This window comes from Phasianus colchicus, chromosome 3 (genome assembly GCF_987193195.1).
Source record: "Phasianus colchicus chromosome 3, bPhaCol1.hap1.1, whole genome shotgun sequence".
In the NCBI taxonomy this organism is placed as follows: Eukaryota; Metazoa; Chordata; class Aves; order Galliformes; family Phasianidae; genus Phasianus; species Phasianus colchicus.
Genome location: NC_143438.1, coordinates 6,775,901 through 6,797,635, shown reverse-complemented (window position 1 = coordinate 6,797,635; position 21,735 = coordinate 6,775,901). Strand labels below are relative to the sequence as shown.

Here is a 21,735-nt window from a genome sequence, read left to right as displayed (position 1 = left end):
AACATACTGATCTTTTACATCTTACGTCCTTGCACTATTTAACTGCAAAACCTGGGTGTATCTTATCAGTTTCTAAACAAATTAAAGCCTTGCTTGTCTTGTTTCTCACTGTCTTTTAGAACACTTTTGTATTTTCTCCATAAACCTTATGAAATGCCTTTGTGCAGTAGTTTCATAAGTGATCTGATTTCTTGAAATGCATACTAGATCAGGTTTGCAATGGTAAATCAAACTTAATTCTGATTAAGAATTAATTGTGGTGTGCTTAAGGCAGTACTTTTTTTTTGTAGCCAACATTAACAGGTCCCCTTTTTTCTTTTTGAAAAATGATCTGGATCTTGAGATTTACTTGGAGATCTGTATATTTGTATAGCTATATATGCAGCCTTATATACATCTGTGTAATACCTTTACCAATGAGAAGGTGCAAAAGTTGCAGAGAATTTACTTTCTTGTAGAAAATAGAATAAATCTTAATGGTGTTTTAGCATATTCTACTAGTCAGATCATATTTTATACTAGCTGGGTGTTGTTGTTTAGCATCCTGCTCCTCAGGACAGAAGTTTTGATTGTGCCATATTGCTCTATGATCTAACTCAAATGTGAGGCCCATGGAGTTGGGATTTTTAGGAATGGTTCATTTGTTTTGTATTTTCATGTATTATCTGGACGTATTGAACTACTGTGCACCTATTTTCAGCACCCACATGAAAGGCCCACAGCAGTCTGTGATGCAGGCATGCAAGACTGTGTCTGCAGTTCTCATGTGATGTGAGTAAAGTATCTGTTGCAGATAACAGGAACTCACTGTGTTGTGATGCCTGGTGTGATTAAGAACACCGTTATCTCGCATATCTGATGTCAGAGAAGCTGCAGGCTTTTTGAATTAAAAGATACAGATTTAAAAAAAAACGAGCAAGTAATTTTCCCCCACTACAAAACAAGAACTTTTGTAGCTTTCTTCCTACCTGGAAGATCTTGGGAGAAAACAGCATCAGGAAATAAGTTGGGATAATTGATTGTCTTTGTGTGCTGAATATCCCTTGCGTGTATGCTGTATTTCAGGTATATGCTAGATCCTGGCTTTGTGTTCATATGCTTGCTAATGCCAGTCTTATGTTTCTCAGAGATGCCTGCTGCCTGTGATTCAGTGCTCGAAGATATTGAAGATATTGTGTCAGCACAAGATGTGAAGCCCAATGATTGGCGATACGTAAGAAAGAATGTTTTTCCCAAAGTGCGGAAGCGCAGTTCGCAGCAAAGAACTCAGACAGATGATGATCCTCCACATGACAGGTAAGTTCTACCATTAGGTCTGTCTTATTTGTTCACTCTTAAGTTATAAAAGTAAGGTGGAAGTTCCCATTATCTCAAAATATAAAATCTGAATAACTTATAAGAATGAATAGCGTTTGTAAAATGTAGCCGTAATGAATAATAAATCCCTAGGCAAATATCTTTCTCTAGGTTTTTTAGTGGAGAGCACTCCTGGGTCAGAGCAATCCTAGGGTTGTGTATGGACTGGTCACTGAGATCAGCCCTGCTGAGAAGGACTTGGAAGCCCTGGTGAATGAAATACTGGATGTGAACCAGCAGTGTGCACTTGAAGGGCAGATGGGCAACTGCATCCTGAGCTGCATCAGAAGAGTGGTAGCCAGCAGGGAGGGGGAGGTGATCATCCCATCATCCCCTTCTGCTCTGCCCTTCTGAAGCCCCATCTGGGGTACAGGCATCTAGGCCTGGGACCTACAGCATAAGAAAGATGTAGAGCTCTGGGAACAGGTCCAGAGGAGGGCACTAAGATGATCAGAGGACTGGAGCATCTCTCCTATGGAGGGAGGCTGAGGGATTTGAGCTTGTATAGCGTGGAAAAGAGAAAGCTCTGAGGAGACCTCATTGTGGCCTTCCAGTACTGCAAGAGAGCTTATAAGGAGGAGGAAGACTGACTTTTTACACAGTGTGATAGTGATAGGACAGGAAGGAATGGTTTTAAACTAAAACAGGGGGACATTTAGGTTAGGTGTTTGGAATAAATTCTTTATTTAGTGCTTCACCACCCTCTGAAATGGGTTGTTCAGAGAAGCTGAGGAGGCCCCAGTCCTGGAGGCATTTACAGACAGGTTGATTAGGGCCCTGGGTAGCCTGATCTGGTGAGTGGCAGCCCTGCCTGTAGCAAGGGGATAGAACTAGATGATCTTTAAGGTTCCTTTCAACCTACACTTTTCTATGATCCTTTATGATGGAAATACTGATCAATGAAGTAATCAGACTGAAAAAGAAAAAAAGGGTCCTGTTACTTAAGTGTTACTGAAAATTGTCTGCTCCATTTTAATTACTTAAATTGTTGTGAAGAGTGCAGCTTTTCAGTCCTTGTATAGTCTTTTGACATCTAGAATGGGATATCTACACATAATTATGAGAATGATGACAAACTGATGCTTAATGTCAGAATGAGATTAAATTTATTAGCTACTGACTGTAATGAGGATATACAGAAATATATTGGCAATTGCTGAGAGAAGTTGGTTGTTACAGCTGTTGCATTTATTGTCCATGATCCCCTGTTGTTCAAGGGGAAGGACGTTGTAAAACTGGATCTATTTGTGTTAAATAAAAACCAGATGAACAAAACCCAAACCACAGAAATTCTTAAAGGTATTTTCTGTCCTTCTGGATTTTTTGTTTGAATATAGGATTCCTATTTGCTTGTGAAACTTGAGTTTCATAAGACAATCTAATTATGTTTTCATATGCAAGAAATTTCCCATGATTCTACTTTTATTGTGTAAAAGTGCTATCCAGAGTAGTCAGAAACTTGCACATACATGCAGTGAAGGATCCTGCTTGAGAACTCGCTTGTATGAGAATATTTACCTTTAGAGCACTTAAATGTTCAAGTCCCAGTTGCAAAGCATGTTCCTCCTATATCTGATCCATTGAGAAAATTGCAAAATCTAAAGTAACCTGTGTCACACAAACTATGTCAGCACAAGAAACTTTCTTGCATGTTGTTCTTTTATTTAAAAACAACCCTCCCCCCCCCCAAAAAAAAGAAAGTCTGTCCAAAAGCAAAAAAACCCACCCAAACCAACCCTTAAAAAACAAACTAATAGCAAAATCAAACCAAAATGTTTGTGGTCAGTGAAATGGCACCAGGAGCTGTTGCTCAGGTTTGCTCTAGAACTGCCCTTAGAGTCCTGACATAGGTCAGTGGTTTCTCTGTTCTGAAGAAGGCGGACAAAAATTATTACAGAGCAGTCACTTTTACTTTAGTGAGACAACCAAGGATTTAGTCTTAATGCATCTAGAAATTCCACCACTATTTGGGACTTGTTTGTGTCAGTAGTTTTCAAGTGCTTTTAGACTTTTGAGGTTGTTTGTTTGTCTGAGATAGACTTAGATAGTCAATCTTGCCTTTAAAAGTCCAGGCTCTAGTCTGGGAAGAGAGGAGCTATCTGTGGAAGGAATGAAGGCAAATCTCAAACTGTATTTTGTTGAAAAATTCAAATGTGTTCAGAACAAATATTTGTTTTGCTCTAAAAAAAATAAGGTCTTGCATCCGTTCTGTGATTAAGAGCTTATTCAAGCTCATATTTAAAAAACAAAAACAAACCCAAACATTAAGAATTCTATCTGGCACTCTTGTGGTTTGGCCCTGGCCCACAGCTAAGTACCCACCCAGCTGCTTTCTCATCCTTTCCCAGCAGGCCGAGGGTGAGAGTCAAAAGATCAAAAGCAAGAAAATGTATGGCTTGAGATGAAGCTGGTTAAAATAAGGGAGAGTCTCCTACAGAAGACTGATGCCCAGACAGTGTCAGGACAGTGGTTAATTTGGATAGTCCAGATTCTCGGGGTTGGTTTTTTTTGGTGATTATGGTGTCATATGATATGGAAAACCCCAGTCTATTTGCAGTGAAATACATGGTGGGAAGCAGAAGCCTTTGATGCTGGGCTAACACTGTTCCATACATCCAAAGCACAGCACCATGCGGGTTGCTATGAAGAAAGTTATCTCCATCCCAGATGCAGTGCTCTATTACTCTAATAATAGTTGTGATGCCCTTACCCTCCTGTTCTGCATTTGTTACCGTTTGTGTTACTTATGCTGTGTATTTGGAGAAGTGCTGTTAACTTAATGTGCTCAATAGTTCTGAAGTGGAAGCTTGTGTTTAACTTGCCTTTTTTGATTCATTTCTATGTAACAGTGTGATTCCTGGTATTCAGAAAATCTGGATTCGTACATGGGGATGTTCTCACAATAATTCAGATGGTGAATATATGGCGGGACAGCTAGCTGCATATGGATACAAAATTACAGGTAACAATAGCAGCAAAGTCACGTAGACCAGAATTTTGGGGTAAATGTTCAGAGATGGCAACTTGTTACTTGTTTTCAGTTGTGTGGTAATAGGCATATTTGCTGCTGGAAAGGAGGTGAGGCGTTCTGTGTGAATGATCCTTTGTAGGGATGGTTGATGTTATGGAGGTGGGATGATACAGGACTGGATCCCATAGGTTTGAAAGAGATGAAAATGCTTTTTCTTATTTTCCTTGGAGTGCTCGTCCAGAAATCCTTTGTGGCAGCTATTTTTGTAAGACTACAAATGAGGTATCAGCTTGGCCTTGTGACTTTAATTTTTAACTTCTCTTTACCTTGCATTTCCTAATGTGTAGTGTTCCAGAGGCTATTGCTGTTTTCTCAGATTTTTTTTAAGGTTTGAGTAAATGTCATTAGAGTTTTATTGGCAGCAACACAGCAAAAGTATAAAAAGAAACTTTATATATATATGATACTTTCTCTTTTTAGAAAACCAAATGTTTTTACCTTTGGAATATAAATAAGTTCACTTTTAGAATCTGAAATAGAGAACTGAAAACTTAATAGAAGCAGCACGGACTGACAGGAGTATTTTCAGAGTAATTTCTGTAATTGAATGTGAGATTTGTTTTAATAATGACCAGAAAGTAACAGTCAGTGTCCTTAATTTGTGTGTGTATAAATATATGAACATATTTTAAAATGCTGAAGTGGCAGACAAAAGTTACTGTAGGTTTTTTTTGTGTGTGTGAAATTGTAACTTCTTAATTGGATTAATTTAAGCAGCTCTGGAAATCGCGTTTTTGTTCAGAAGAGTGAAAGTATTGTTTATTAATTCTGGCAAAAGTGAATTTTTACAAATCCATCAGTTGAACGCTTTCCTTTGTAGGCTTTTAGTGAGGCTAGAACTGAGTACAAGTATTTCAAGTGTGGTAACTGTATTCAAGAACAAGGTAGTGAAGAGGGCGTCTGCCTTTCTGCTCAACGTAGTGATGCTTCTGTTGAAAAGTGTATGTGAGGGTGTTTGTTTTATTCTTGGATTGCTGATGATGTCTCAGGGTTTCACGCTGGTACTAATGCTATTTGATGTCTTTACTGGTCGTGGAAGACATGTAATGTGCTTTCAACAAGCTAGTAGACTATGTCAAAATGAGATAAATGCTTGATAGGCTGAAAACCAGTGCTTCTGTTCAGATTCTCCCTGGTAGACTGGAGAGAAGGGGTTAATAGAAACCTTATGATATTCAGTAAAGGCAAATGCAGAATCCTAGGGTTACTCTGACCAAGTGCCAAGCGTTAAAGGTGGGAGTAAGCTGAGCAGTTTGGCAGATCGAGGCAGACAAGAAGCTGAATGTGAGTCAGCAATGTGCCCTTGCAGCAAAACAGTCTGTGTCCTGCCCTGTTAGCAGAAAGTGACCCATCAGCTCTGATTGATATTTGTGAGAACATTTGGAGTGCTGTGCCCAGTGTTCCAGCTTAGGGCCAGTTTGGGCACCAGTGCAAGGGCTCAAAAGCATGTGGTGTATGGACTGGTTTTCTTGAGCCTTAATAAGCTAAGGCAGACAGCAGTGTTTAGTGGGAGGATAGAGAGAAAGTGGGGTCAATCACTTGTCTAAGATATACAGTGAGGCAAAAGGCTATTGTCCTGCTCTTGACAAAATGACAGCTAAGATTTTAGCATCTGATGCATAACTTACTGATCAGGCTCTCCATCCTTCTGTAGAGAGGAAATAGCAGTATAGAAAGTTTACCAACATTCTTTAAGTATCTCTTATGGACATACAGTTTACTGACATTCTTTAAGTATCTCCTATCATGTTTTTTGTACTGTCTTGTCAAAAGTAAGCTAGAATGTCATTAAGAAGATATTCAATCTCTTCTTGTCATTAAGAAGTCAGTAACAGCCAATGTTACTTAATTGTAATAAATGTTTGCATATTTAGGTTGCATTGAACTTTATTCTGTTAAAACAATGAAAAGAAATAACATAAAAAAACACCCTTATTTTGCAAAGACTGATTTCTAAATTGATGCTTTTCATTGCTAGAATTTGTTAGTTTAGTGAAAAGCTGCTATAAACTTGAGGAAAATATGGAAATATTTACTAGCATGAAAGAGATCATCTGTTGGTCAGCATCTTGAAGAGCTTTACTTAAATAAGAAGTGTTTTGATTAGCCTATTTCCTACTAGTACCTGAGCTCTTGAGTCAACAGTTCAAGAGTTGAAGAAATGCTGGAATAATGTTCTGTTTTTAAGAAATAAAATGTTATCTTTACTTGCAGTTCTTGTTTCTTTGTGAGGAAAATGATCAAGCACGATTTCCAGCATCTTCTATATAATTGCAAGAATGGAAATACTAGAAAGAAAGAGGTATCAGACAGACTTCTGTAACAGTGCAATTTACTTTGTAAGTTAACTAGAATGTGTTCTAGTTACAGAAGTGAGTTTCTGACTTGTGAAAAACTACTGCTATACTATTCCTTATCCCTATTTGTTGTGTGAAGTCTACCCTACTTAAAGTGTGGAGCTGCTGCTATTAGCTTAGGGCTAATAGTGCTATGGTAGCTGCTTATTCTGGAAATAGTATACCTTGTGGCTTAACTTGTTCTGAAACTGGTTTTGGTTTCTTGGCACTGTGACTCACTATAGGTTAGATATGCCTGCATACCTACTAGTGTGCTCCCTTTGGGATAGGCCCTGAAGAAAGAAACCCTGCAGTGGGTGAGCTGGGAGCTCTCCTGTGCTTGGAAACAGGTGATTGTTAAGGAAGGGAGTTGAGTATGTGTACCATTTAACAGCACTTTCTGCCAACTGCTGCTGGCTGAGCAGCTGAGAAATGATAGGCTTCTAACGTGGAAAGTCATATTAACACTTGTTGGCATTTGTAGGTTTCTCTTTCTGTGGGATGAATGATTTTTGGCCTAACGTTCACTAAGATGTTTTCGATGGATCAAGCAGTCAGGCTGATCCATCCTAATTGCTAAGAGGTGAGGATGAAAAACTGCTAATGCATTAAAAGTACCAGAAGAATAAGCAGCAAGAAAGGGAGAAAAATCTTTATTAATAAAAGTTCAGCAGAACTGAACCAATAACTGCTCATCCTCCCTGCCTGGTTTTTAAGAAGTAAGTGCTCGTGTGGAACACTTCTCCCTCCTGTAGCGTGGGATTTCAGAAGTAGAAAAGGAGTGAAATTTTGTTGTGAATTCAGTGAACTTGGCTTTCATTTAGCATAGAGAAGTTAGGTTATCAGGATGTTTTGTTTCATTTATGCAACTTGACATTAGTCTTTGTAGAAGTGCCCTTTTTATTATCTTGGACAACTTACCTGTGAGTTTGTTTGATGGAGTGATCCTCTTCTTCAGAACTGGGTACTCAGAGGCATGGCCTAATGTTCACATAAGCCATACTTTGTAATACTTGGATTGTTCACTCCCAAATTTTGGATGACAGCATACAGATGTAATGAAGCATGCTGCATCACCCATTTTATTAATCCAAGTGGAAAATAATGACTGAGACTATTCAGGTATTGTCTCTTGATTAAGTATAATTCAGAACTTGATGCTTTATTTTATATTTTTAAATGTTGTTTTATAATTGCTGTTCTATTGCAGAGTAAAGTTTCAGTCATGTTAAACTTGGATTTATTTCATAGATATATAGTAAATATATAATCTCCACTTGAACAGGTTACTGTATTCTATATGTTAGTTACCTTAAAATAAGCTTTCTGTGGCCTGTGTAGTTATTGATGAGGTACTTTGACCAAGGCTTCTGGTATATGCGTTCAGGTAAGAATAAGCAGTTGGTCTTTCTCTTTCCACCTTGCTGATAACTCTTCTCTGCCCCTTCACAAAAATATATATACATATGATACTTTCTCTTCTTAGAAAACCAAATGTTTTTAGCTTTGGAATATGTATGGGAACTGCTGAGTCAAGGCCTGAACCTCTGATTAATCACCTGAGGCGAGCAATGAGTCAGCCCTGGGAGCACAGGTGAAAGCAATTCACCTGTGCTGCAGGAAGGGGTGGAGCCTGGCTGCACCTCTCCTAGACCCATTTAAGAGCTGACTACCAGTGGGGAAGGATCTCTCTCTCTTTGGAAGATCCCCTCCACTGGAGTTTCCTGAGCGAGCCCACGACATGGGTAAGCCTCCTATTTGTTCTCTTTGTCTCGCTGTGCCTGACTCTCTTGCTTATTTCATTATTATAACATCTTAATATTATTTGATTATATAATATTCCTTTATATAATTTTTATTGATTATACAGAATATAAATAAGTTCACTTTTGTAATCTGAAATAGAGTTATGTAAAACAAATTAGCAACTACTGGATAGTTGTATGAACTATGCTTGTTGTGAGATAGTTTCGAAAAACCAACACAGCAAACTAGAGCTAAGAGACAAGTGTTTATTAGCTGCTAATTATGTGCTTATTGTACAGCCTTATCAATCAGAATTCCATTTTAGTATTTGCTTTTAGATTGTATTTTTCAAGTAGTTGTGTTTGCAGTCTCAGTTTAGGAGAATAACCTTTTGAGGAGGCTGAGTGTGGGGAAATGCACAGAATTCCCAAACAACCTTTCTGGAGATGAGAGGTACCAGTTTTCCCTTACAACTCTGTAGTTATTAAGCTGTCATTCACTGTGAAGTAGCCTGGAAATGCAGAGAAGTGAACTGAGATGTAAATCCTGTGCTTTTTTCATACTCTTGCTGAAGTATTTGCCTTCAAACTCTAGTGTCACATATGCAGCTTAATTTTTGCGTTACTCAATAACCTTATACACCTGTTTAATTGCTCATGTGGCAGATATCTTTTTCAGATTCAGACTATCTACTAATTGGATGCTGAGGGCATGTGGTTGATTGATAGACTTCAGGTGTCACTGACTTGAGATAACACTGTGTAGCTGGAACAATATGATCTCCCGTTTCCAGAGGTTCTAAGCTGTTGATGGTCACAAGTTTGCTTTGTGTTCTGTTTCTTGGTGCTTGGGCCTGAAAATCCTGTCAGGCACAGGCAGTGTATCAATGTCTGGGATGTAGATGTGGTATTTTTGTTTTGTTTAAACAAGTTAGCTGAAACAATTGTTTAAAAAAAAAAAATCAAGTGCCATCATCCAAGGGGAAACAAAATCTGAAACTTCTGTAGTGAGATGGCTAAGGGCATGAGGAGAGATGATCAAGTGCCACCTTTTAACTTCTACAATCACAGCATTGAACAACCACATTCATGCTATGCTGTCTTTTCAAGATGCCTTGGTAAGAGTAGAGGTATTGCCCATTGCAGTGGAAAGTGTCCCGTAAGGCAGCAGGGCTGACAGTGGCTCTGCTGGAGTTGCTGAGGTGTCCTGTTGTATTTTGGGCTTATAATACAACATCATGCAGTGGTTCTCATCTGCAGCAGTTGTGTGCCCTAAGACCTTGTTAACTAATCTATATTTGTGGTTTTGGCAGCTGTATATTACTAGCAGTATGTTCCCTGTAAAATTTCCTAGCCTGTGTGTGGCTAAAGTTCTTAGTGATAACTTGTGACTTGCAGCATAATGCAAGATATGTGACCTCATTGTGATTTTTTTTTTTCCTACCTCAGCTTCCTCGGTATCAGCTCCTCATTCCAGTTAGGCCAGTTTCTGTTTCTGGGTTATATAGCCTTAAGGGAGTTGTTTCTGTTAGAAGATGGAACTTAAACTGGGAAATGTTTGCCCAATTAATGAGGGAAGAAGAAAGCTACACTTTTTTCTTTTCCTAATGGCTTCACGTATCACTGTCATTATCAATTCCTCCATCGCTGGATCGGATCAAATATGTATTATTTTCCTTATCTCACTTGAACAGATGAATAGCTTCAATTTTTACGTTCCATTTAAATAGATTATTTTATTTTTTTCTTTCATGACACAGAGCTGGCAACTGAAAGATGAGAGCGAACCTAAGTAAATTCTGTGTGCAGAGTATGTTCAGGGTTAATTGTAATGAAAAAAAATTGACCGTGTGCTGTACTGGTTATGCAATAGAGTTTAGTTCTTGTGATGCTGAACTTCTTGTAATACAGAAGGCTGAATTTGAAATGGATTAACTATGGAAGGTGTAGTAGAAATACTGAGTCATGGCTTGAAGCAGTGATTGAGCACCTGGTGGCCCTGTCTTTCCAACGCAGGGGAGCTCAGGTGCAAGCAATGCACGTGAGTGAGTGGAAGAGGTGCAACCAGGATCTACTCCTTCCCAGACCTCATTTAAGCTTTGGCAGTGGAGGCAGGGGATCTTGCTGGAGATCCCTGTCTGCTGGAGGCCTTCCAAAGGTAAATGGTTTTTCTTCCTTTGTTTCTGTGTCCACAGCTGCTGCATTTGGGCTTGTTCTCCTTTGCTGCAGACTAGGATTGTGCCCTCTGCTATTATTGCTATAGTTTCCATCACTACAGAATGTAAACTTCGAGTTCTGATAACTTGTAACCTCATAACTGAAATGTATTTTTGTGGTAGACGGTTAAGCAGTCAGTGCATAAATAACAGTGATGAATTTAGTCATGTAATTGATGTAGAGCATTCTACTCAGATATTAGTTTCACATGTCTCACAGTTATTTGTGCTACAAGTAATTATTTATAGAAAACTTACAGAAGCTAGTAGAAGAGCAGACCAGATTTTTATAAATCGGATTTTTGCCAGTGCACTCTGAGGTAGGAGCAAGATGATCTTTTGATCATAGTCTTTGTGGAAGTTCTTGGAAGTACTTTCTCTTCCTCCCCTGCCCTCCAATGGAGCTTTGTGTAATTTATATTTCCCTAGTGACTCATCTTGGCCAACTAGAGAGATGTTCATGTGAGCCTGGATGAGAGTACAATTCCCAGATGTACAAAACAGGTCCAGTGACCAGGGGAACTAATAAAAATGTGCGTCGATATTTTCCTTTTCTCAAAGCCCTGTCCTTGGAGTGTATCTGCTGCTTAGATAGTATGTGCTATTCATGTGTACTACTTCCTTTTTTTTTTTTATGATACAGCACAGTATTTCCCCAGGCCTGATTAGTGTGACTAAGTTAAAAAAATCCCTTCCAATTTCTTTTTAGATAAATGCTGTACTGTTGTACAGTAGTTAAATCAAGGTAATATATAAAGTAGTTCGTGGACTGTGCTTGAGACTTCTGTGTGTTTAAATACAGAAGCTCTAAGCCTTTGGAGATAATGCTTAGTGCTGTATCATTGGGACCCAAGAGATGGCAGCATTGGATAAGCAGTACAGATCTGGGGCACAGCTATTTGTGTCTGTGTTTTGATAGCTCTTGGTGTCTTCTATCAGTAAGTTGGACAGGTAGCTTTTAAATAACTGTTGATCTATGTTACTGATTTAACTTAGGGTTATTGGATTATTATGCAAAGTGCAGTTGTATGCATTTAGTTAAATCTGCTCTAGTTTAAATTATTTGTTGTCAGTGTTCTGGTCTTTATGTCCATTTAGATGATAACTTGGCTATCACACTTCAGGTTTTTTTTTTTTAAAGGATCTATTTTAGCTGAGAAGTACCACTTTGTGTTAGGCTCTGTGTTAGACTCCCTTTTCAAGTTTTTAAGGAGTCTGTATTGTGGATTTGGAATTTTTATATATATAATATATATGTTTGTGTGTATATATACACACACATAAAACAGAGTGTTATAATTGTTAAATTCATGAGGAGCTATTTCATCTGGAAGCTCTTTCCTGCTGCTTGTTTGATTTAGAGAAGTTGATTTAGTTGATATAAGGACTCCTATTTGAAACATTAATTAAAGATTTTTTCCTTAAATTATCAACTCTCTACTTATTTTCATCAAGGTGTTAATTTTTGTTTAATAATTTGTCACTTGTCTTAAAGCTTTACACTAAGACACTCAAAATTATAGGGACTGCTGAACAAATGTTATCTGTTGAAATGCAGAACTACAGCATTAGTAAAACTCTGAATTTAGCTAATAGGGCAAAGGCAAACTGAGTTCATGTTGCAGATTAGTAATTACTTGTTACAGCTAATTAGTGATAACATTTCAGGTAGGTAACTATTGTCATTAGTGCAGTGCTATCTTACATTTCCAATACTAGATTTTTAATTTATTCAAGTAAATTCTAAATGATGCCTAGGTCTGTTCTAAATAAATAAAGGACTGTTTTTAAGGGAGAGTGTTGCTTGCTATGAAGTCCTAGGTCAAATGTTAATGAGGCCTAGCTGAACACATAGCTTGTGAATTTTCTTACAATTAATTTGGGCATGTGCAAATATTGTATCTGTTATGGGTAGGCACACACTTCTCATGTTCTTCTACAGAACTTCTGGATTGAATTTTTTTCCACTGCATTTAATTTTTTTTTTTTTTACATAATCTCTTACTGTGAGTGATATTTAGAACAATGGGCAACTGCAAGCTAGCCAAGAGCAACCTTTTCCTGGCAGAGTTTGGGAGCTTTTCCAGTTGTCTGCTGGAATGAATTTGCAGGGAGGGTGCTCTGTGCTGGTGGAATTGCCACAGTCTGATACGAAGTTGGAACAAGTTGTTGTGCTATTTGTATCCTCCTTCTGAAGGATATGGAATTACTGTTGAATCTTCAGTCCTTCTGTTCTTTGCTGGAGGTGTTGCTCAGAGGACTATTTTGATATTAAGCAAGTTACATGTAGGCTGTTAGTCTTTCACAGAAACTCAATAATTACTTGATGTCTGCAGAAACAGAAGGGCTGTTCACCATAAAAGAAATAGTGTTTTTTGCATCTTGATTCTAGTGCATGGTAGAGCTGAATTTTAGAATGTTAGTGTCATAACTAATATCTGCTGTTCTTAGAAAATTTCCTTCTCATCCTATCCTGTTTCAGTGGTATCTTTTTTTCCTGCTCATTTCAAACAGATGTGGAAAGTAGGATAGTTCCTGTGAGCAGATGACTTAAGCTTCCTCTGGATACTAAGCTGGCTTCCCTGATACAATCTTCAAAATAGTAATGCTTAGCTGTGATATGATGTGTCTGCAGATAAGCTTATGTGTCAATCTTGTAAGCATTTATATGTTGCCATTTGTAGTTAACACTGAGTGTTGGGTTTGAGGAAGAGGTTTTGTCGATGAGGGCTGCTCTGAAAGTAATGCATCCTATTTCTATGTCAGAGGTAGATATTGATGGCATGGCAGCAAAGGTTGAACCTTCCCATCAGTATCCCATTAAATTTGATTGCTGTATGACAGATGGCAGCAGAGGGGTGGCCTGACAAAATGGTGTCTGGCAAGGGAGCGTGTATGAAGCAAAGATGTGTCACTGAATTTCTTCATGGAAAAAAAAAAATTGCACTCACTGAGGTTTACTGTTGCTTGCTGAACATTTGTGGAGACCAAAGAGTGGATGTGAGCACAGTGAAGTGGTGAGAAGTGCATTTCAACAGTGGTGACAGTGGCTCACCTCTCCTGCTGCAAATCTCTACAAGCATGGCGTGCAGGCTCTCGTTCATTGCTGGCAAAAATGTGTAGCTGATGGTGATCACATATTAGTTTCCATGAAAATAAGTAGGAGGCACTACTTTTGGAGTGACCTATGTATTTAAGCAGAAGAAATAAGCATTTGTCTCGTGCGTCAAATCCCTAGCTTTGGAATTTACTTACAGCAAGAAGCTAAGCAGAAACTTTGTCTTGGATGGCTATAAATAGGCTTCAAGTTAATCGTGCCAAAACTGCATTGCTGCTGATTGGTACAAGACACTGGTGTATAGAGTAGTGAGTTTTTTGGCATATGATTTAATAGTAGACAGATCACTTGGCTGCTGATTTTATTAGGCATCTTGGACTCCTAGCTTTTGTTGGCCAGACTTTAAGGATAGAAGTTTGCTTGTTTGTAATTAAGTCCCTAAGTGATAGTTGATTTGAAATTCTGTTGCTCGTTGATGGGTTGACATTTGTTTGCTGTTGTCATGCTTTGAAGGAATTGCTTAGGATTGGTGACTGTTAATCTGCCTTTGAGAATGTAAAGATGCAGACCATCAGATGATGGAACATCTGAGCATCTAGAACTTACTTAAGACTCAAATTTCTAGTTACGACTGGTAGTGATGAAAGGAGAAAGTCAATGGTGAATATGCTTTAGAAGTTTACTAACAAGAAAGTAAAAAAAAAAACACAAAAAACCACAAAACTTGGACAGTTACTTGAACATATCCTCAAAATACAGAAGTAATCCAAGTATACTTTGTCACGCTATAGTAGAATATAGGAAAAATGTGTTTTTTAAAATACATGAGCAGAAGGGAATCATAGGATATTCTATGATTCTATGAATAAATTCTGAGTTAGAAGGGACCTGTAAGGATTATCAAGTCCAACTCTTGGCTCCATGCAGGGCCAGCCAACAACTAGATCATATATCTAGGGTGACTGCCCAAATGCTTGTTGAACTCTGGCAAGCTCAGAGTAATGACCATGCGGAGCCTGTTCCAGTGCTTAATCACCCTTTGGCAAAGAACCTTTTCGGCAGATCTAGCCCGAACCTCCCCTGTCTCAACTTCCTGCTGTTTCCTTGAGTTCTGTTGCTGATCACCAGGGAGGAGATCAGTACTTACCCCACCTTGTGAGGAAGCTGTAAGCTGCAGTGAGGTTTTCCTTCATAGTGTCTCCTTTGGGCTGATCAAAGGGACCTCAGTCTCTCCTTATGTATAGAATCATAGAATGGCCTGGGTTGAAAAGGACCACAATGATCATCCAGTTCCAACCCCCTGCTATGTGCAGGGTTGCCAACCAGCAGCCCAGGCTGCCCAGAGCCACATCCAGACTGGCCTTGAATGCCTTCAGGGATGGGGCATCCACAACCTCCTTGGGCAACCTGTTCCGGTGCCTCACCACCCTCTGGGTGAAAAACTTCCTCCTAATATCCAACCTAAACCTCCCCTGTCTCAGTTTAAAACCATTCCCCCTTGTCCTATCACTATCCACCCTTGTAAACAGCTGTTCCCCCTCCTGTTTATACACTCCTGTATAATCAATGAAAATTATATAAAGGAATATTATATAATCAAATAATATTAAGATGTTATAATAATGAAATAAGCATGAGAGTTAGGCACAGCAAGACAAAGAGAATAAATAGGAGGCTTACTTGTGTTGTGGGCTTGCTCAGGAAACTCCAGTGGAGTGGATCTTCCAAAGAGAGAGAGATCCTTCCCCACTGGTAGTCAGCTCTTCAATGGGTCTAGGAGAGGTGGAGCCAGGCTCCACCCCTTCCTGCAGCACAGGTGAATTGCTTTCACCTGTGCTCCCAGGGCTGACTCATTGCTTGCCTCAAGTGATTAATCAGAGGTTCAGGCTGTGACTCAGCAGTTCCCATACACTCCACCCCTTCACGGCATGAACCAATGATCAGGTTGACTAATGGGTAAGCTTTTCCTAATACAGAGACCCACTATATCACAACGCTTATACAGTTTCCATCGTGACGCATGTTGGTACAATTCAAGACAAGTGACGATTGGTGAACGTTGATTTTCTTGTATGGGCCAGTGCTCGATGAAGTTACTAGAGGCATGAGGTCGTCAGGTGCAGGTCTGTCTTATGTTCCATCAGTCCCATATAGGCTATCACCGGGTGTCGCACATGATCTGACTGGAACGCTTTGATGGCATTTCGTTCCTTCTGGTGCTCCTGAAGGCTCGAAGGCTCACGGGGAGTAATACAGATGTTTCAAGGGTACCAGGAGGAGAAGGTCTGCTCTCCAGGGCAAGATACAGGCTGTATTTCTATCCTAGGTCAACACTTCCGCTTGTACTGGGGCATGTCCCGGCCGCCTGTACCACACCTTCTGGCCAGATATCTGTGGCTGCATAACTATGTCAGGCACCAAAGGAGGTGTCCTGATCTGCCACAGGGACATGATGGGGGTCCCTTTAGCAATGAAGATTGAAGTGTTGACCACAATATCAGTAGGCCATGTACCTATTACTGGAGGAACTACTGAGCCTCCCACCTCCAACAATCTCCCCCAAGGTGCAAGTAGGCCACACCACTTGGGTCCTACCTGCACCTTCCAAGGCCATTTTATCCTATGGGTGCCTGATTCTAAATTCTCAGGGGCAGGGAGCAGAAGATTATTTTCATTGCCAATCTGGGGTCTTACCTGATAATCAGTGCCCGTAATTTGGATCCTAAGCGGGGTGGCCCGTGTTGTCTGTAGCATTCTTAGGGCACTGGGTCTGCCGTCTCGGGGTCTTTCATTCAGGTCCTGCAAGGTTTCATGCAGTCTTTTCGTCCACCCCTGCAGGGACTGGGAGTCTGTCTTCAGGGCAGCCTTAAGAATACCATTATAACGTTCAACGAGGCCTGCCCCTGTTGGATTATATGGCAGGTGGAATCGCCATTCGATGTTGTTTTCTTCTGCCCAGCACTGTATCGTTGCACCAGTAAAATGAGTCCCTTGGTCGCTCTCAATGACTTGAGGTGTCCCGTAGGCAGACATCAGTTTAGTCAGTGCCTTGATGGTATATGCCTGGTTTGCTTTCGGTACTGGATAGGCCTGCAGTAGCCCACTTGCAGTGCCGACGCAGGTCAGAGCATATCTCGCCCCCTCAGACCGAGGAAGGGGCCCAATGTAATCGACCTTGCATCGCTGGAGAGGATTGTGTCCTCTAGCAAGATGGGCTGTCATTTCCGGCAATGATCTCGGTCTCATCTTAGAGCAAGCGTCGCAATCCTGGCATGCCTGGATGATGTCAGGTAGCTGTATGGGCAGCCCCCATGCTTTAGCAGCTGCCCACATTGTCTTTTGTCCTGCATGCATTAGCTTCTGATGTAACCAATGGGCGATGTTCTCAGATGGTGAATTCTCAATCCATAGAACTCGGGCCAGCATGTCAGCTTCATCATTTCCCGGTGACTGTAGGGGCTGATGTCCAGAAACATGGTAGACACATATAGTCCTGTGTTTGACTGTATTCCATATGTCTAACCACGTGTCTTTGCCCCAGATTGGTCAGGTGTGGATAGTCCATTCCTGGGTGGCCCACTGTGCAATCCAGAGAGTGAGCCCCTGGTACACAGCCCAACTGTCTGTACAGATATTCAGGATACCATCACCGGGTTCCTTGGTTATAACCATCCACACGGCTCGCAGTTCTGCCCATTGGCTGCTCTGACCATCCCCCTCGTCAAACCAGATTGTCTCAGTTGAAGGATGATATGCTATTGCTCTCCACTTGCTCGGGTTGCCCTTGCTGGACCCATCTGTATACCAGGCATCTTCAGGGATAGGATATTTCCCCTCCTGAACGGGGCTCTTCTCAGGTGGAGCGACCAGTGTTTCTTTTGGTGCATCACAATGATAGGTTACCGGGCCTAGGATCTTCTGAAGCTCTTCTTTTAAGGGTGATGAAGACAGACTGCTCCTTTGGCTGAGGTAAGCGACCCATCGTGCCACTGTTTGTGCTTGGGCCACCCCTGTCTTAGGAAGGTGGGTCAGATCTTTCACCCACCCCTGAATCGGCAGAGTGGTCTTCACTGTAACTTCAGCCGTCTGGGTTATTGGCTCTACTGCCTGTAATGCTGAATAGGCAGCCAATAACTGTTTTTCAATCATACTATATCTTTCTTCTGCTCCATGCCAGACCTGAGACCAAAAACCAATGGGGGTCCAAACAGAACTCTGGCGTTGCCACAAGCCCCAACCAAAGCCATCTTGAGTAACGTGAACATCCAACTCAGCTGGGAGGGTAGGATCGAATATACCCAATGCCTGGGCTTTTTTAACTGCCAGTTTTGCCTGTTGGAAAGCATCCTGTTCTGTTTTCCCCCAGTCCCATAGCTGCCCCTTTTTTGTGAGTCTGTACAGCGGCCTTAGCAGCTGCGCTAGGTGAGGTATAAAGGAACGCCAGTAACCCAGTATACCTAGAAACTCTTGCAGCTGCTTTGATGTTGTAGGGACTGGGAACGCCTGAACCTTATCTATGACAGCACTGGGTAGTACTTCGGTCTTTCCTGACCAAACCACCCCCAGGAATTTTACAGACAGGCCCGGACCTTGCATCTTTTGGGGATTTATAGCCCACCCTCTCTGTTGTAAATAGGCAGTTAATGAATCTGCCGCCTGCCCTACTGCCTCCAGTGAGTTGGATGTCAGCAGGAGATCATTGATATAATGATACAGATTAACATCATCAGGTTTTTTCCAATCAGTCAGGTCACACGCCACTAGATTGTGACAATACGTTGGTGAATGCACGTACCCCTGTGGCAGGACCTGAAAGGTCCACTGCCTGCCTCCCCACGTAAATGCAAATTGATCTTGCGATTCCTCAGCAATTGGGATACTGAAGAACGCATTTGCTAAATCTAGGACACAATGATAGGTTTTTATCTCCCTACTTAATGTATCCATTATGGAGGCAGTATTGGGTACGGCTGCTTGAATAGGCAGCATGACCTTATTTAATTCTCTGTAATTTACTGTCATTCTCCATGTGCCATCCGACTTCTGCACTGGCCATATGGGGGAATTATATGGACTGTGTGCAGGTCTGATAATGCCCACTTTTTGTAATTCCTGCACCGTTCTCGATATTTCATCTTGCCCACCCGGGAGTCTGTACTGTCTTACATTAGCAATCCGGCACGGTTTTGGCAGGCAAATAGGCCCATGTTTCGCATGGCCTCTTAATATTGCCTGCACTGCCCAGATACTGATACATCTCTGTCGAAGTCTGAACTCTCCCACAGTTGTCTGGAGAGCCAAACCCCATAGAATATCTATGCCCAAGATGTACTCCTAGACTAGGGCAACAGGTACCTTATACTCCCGGGGTGGGAGACGTCCAACCCCCAGTTTCAACCAGGTTTGGGTGACAGGAATAGTCTGTCCCCCAAAACCACCAATCATCACTCTGTCTCCATCAAATTTGGTTGGGTCTCCATAAATAATTGATGTTTCTGCTCTGGTATCCACTAGTGCCATAACTCTTTGAATGTTTTTTCGGGACCAGTAAATGGTTAATTCTACATAGGGCCTCCGGTCCCGTCTGGAGGCCCTAGGGGAACTAACATCCCTCATCACACCATGAATTGAGCTATGTCCAATTCTTTTGCTTCCGGTGGCTCAGGCATTGTAGTCCGAGACAGCTTTTTTTTCCTATTAGGAACAATGAAGTCCTCTAAGTTCCATGTTGTTGTTGGCGTTCTTTCTATAACCATTACCCTTGGTTTCTTAGGGTAGTTCTGAAATTTTTGGTTGTCCTTTAGTTGTTTCCACAGTTGGAGAAGGATATGGTTGGGCTGGTCGTCAATCTTAGCAAATTGGACCCCAGACCGAATTAAATCATTAAACATTTGTTTTCGGGAGACCCTTATGGGTCCCAATTGAAGAGCTCGAGTAGCCGGTATTTTGGTTTTAGTCACTGGCAAGACCTCAGCTTCTTCTAGTGTCTGAATGTTGCGCCTATTCCGCAGGCATTCTGCTTCTCCTAGATCAGCCACTAACTGCACAGCCTGCTGGACAACTGCTTCTGAGGCCACTAGGGGATTTAATAATAGAGACCAGAGTGCCATACAGATGGGAGGGGGCTTGTTGTAAAATTAGGTCTCTCATCCCCGCTGAGAATTTGACCAGATCCGGGCCATCAAAGGTATCTTCATAAATCGCTTTCCTTACACCTAGCTCACATCCATGGAGGACCACATCCCTGTATGTAAAGGAATATCAGATTTATTAGGCCATACCATACGGCAGGCCGCCATTAACCATTCTATTATAGAATGGTTTTCATCATTATATTGATTACCTGCATATAATCTCTGTCTAAGAGCAGGATGGACGGTCATTGTGGCCAATTTGGCTATTTCCAGGCCATTCACCAGAACACTTTCTGCCCCAGAATCCCACAGTGCTAATAACCAAGTCAGCACACTTTCTCTAGGTTTCTGCCTGAATCGTTGGACTAAGTCCATCAGTTATGTTGCCATGTACAGTCAGGCTGTTACATGCAAGTGGGTTTGAATGGGGGGGCCACTGATCAGGCAGCACCCCTGCCGGTCTGTCCTGTACCTTTTTCGTTCTTTGAGTTATAACAGGACGGACTTCTAGTGCGTCCATCAAAATTGGAGATTCAAGATCTGATTTAGATTGTTTATTTTCCTGATCAACACAGTCCGTTGATTCAGGAGCCTGGTCATTGTTTATTGAAATACTACGAACCTGACCTATTGGAAGATGTAGAATTGGTTTTTTTCCTGTTAATAGGCCAAGTTCCTGTTCTAACTTTTCAATACGATCTTTTAAAAATTCATTTTCATTCACTAAAGTATTATTCCTTATTTCGGCATTATTTAAAGCATTTAATAGCAGCCATGCCACTATAGAAGCAGCTAATTGTCTTTCTCTAGTGACTAATATATCTTTGCCTAGTCCCTGAAAGTAATCCGCTAGGCGATATGGGGAAACATTTCCCACAACACGTAGGGGACCCCATTTTTCAGTGATAGTTGCCAATTCATAATAAGGGGATCCCGCAAATCCTCGGATCTGCCCTGTAATTATTTTACCTCGGGGGGTAGCATTCTCCCCCTTGAACCATTTACAGAAATTCCAAAGAAAGGGCATAATGTAAGTTTAAGTATATTTGGCTTGCCTGCCTGGCTCACCAAGTGTATAATCAATGAAAATTATATAAAGGAATATTATATAATCAAATAATATTAAGATGTTATAATAATGAAATAAGCAAGAGAGTTGGGCACAGCAAGACAAAGAGAATAAATAGGAGGCTTACCCTTGTCGTGGGCTCGCTCAGGAAACTCCAATGGAGTGGATCTTCCAAAGAGAGAGAGATCCTTCCCCACTGGTAGTCAGCTCTTAAATGGGTCTAGGAGAGGTGGAGCCAGGCTCCACCCCTTCCTGCAGCACAGGTGAATTGCTTTCACCTGTGCTCCCAGGGCTGACTCATTGCTCGCCTCAGGTGATTAATCAGAGGTTCAGGCCGTGACTCAGCAGTTCCCATACAGCTCCCTTCAAGTACTGGAAGGCCACAGTGAGATTTCCCCACAGCCTTCCTTTCTCCAAGCTAAACAATCCCAGTTCCCTCAACCTTTCCTCACAGGAGAGCTGCTCCAGCCCTCTGATCATCTTAGTGGCCCTCCTCTGGACCTGCTCCAAGAGCTCCACATCTTCCCATCTAGACTGTTCATAATCTTTGTAGCGCTCCTTTGGACATGCTCTTACAGTTTTGTCCTTCTTGTCCTGAAACTGCATATGGTAATCAAGGTAAGGCTGCACCCAGCTCAGTGCAGAGTGGGACAGTCACTTTTCTCACCTGGCTTGTAGTGCCATGCTTTGTGCACCCTGGGATACTGTTGGCCTTCCTGGCTATGTGGGCTCACTGCTGACTTGTATTCAATTTGCTGTAAACAAAGCCTCCCAGATTTCTTTCTGCAGG

At 41.3% G+C, this 21,735-nt stretch overlaps 1 protein-coding gene and 1 pseudogene across 5 annotated transcripts in view; one reads left to right on the top strand and one right to left on the bottom strand.

Moving 5' to 3' along the window:
* Positions 1–21,735, top strand: part of CDKAL1 (CDKAL1 threonylcarbamoyladenosine tRNA methylthiotransferase) — a 364,081-nt gene that overhangs the window by 2,625 nt on the left and 339,721 nt on the right. For 4 of the 5 annotated variants that reach the window (XM_031610103.2, XM_090136867.1, XM_090136865.1 and 1 more), the window contains 2 exons: positions 1,128–1,296; positions 4,206–4,318. In XM_031610103.2, coding sequence (XP_031465963.2) covers positions 1,130–1,296; positions 4,206–4,318 — 280 coding nt within the window. In that variant the 5' untranslated portion in view covers positions 1,128–1,129. Of the gene's footprint in view, positions 1–1,127; positions 1,297–4,205; positions 4,319–21,735 lie in introns of those variants that run through there. The other variant, XM_090136868.1, reaches the window with a different exon arrangement.
* Positions 19,347–19,991, bottom strand: LOC149918384 (uncharacterized; annotated as a pseudogene).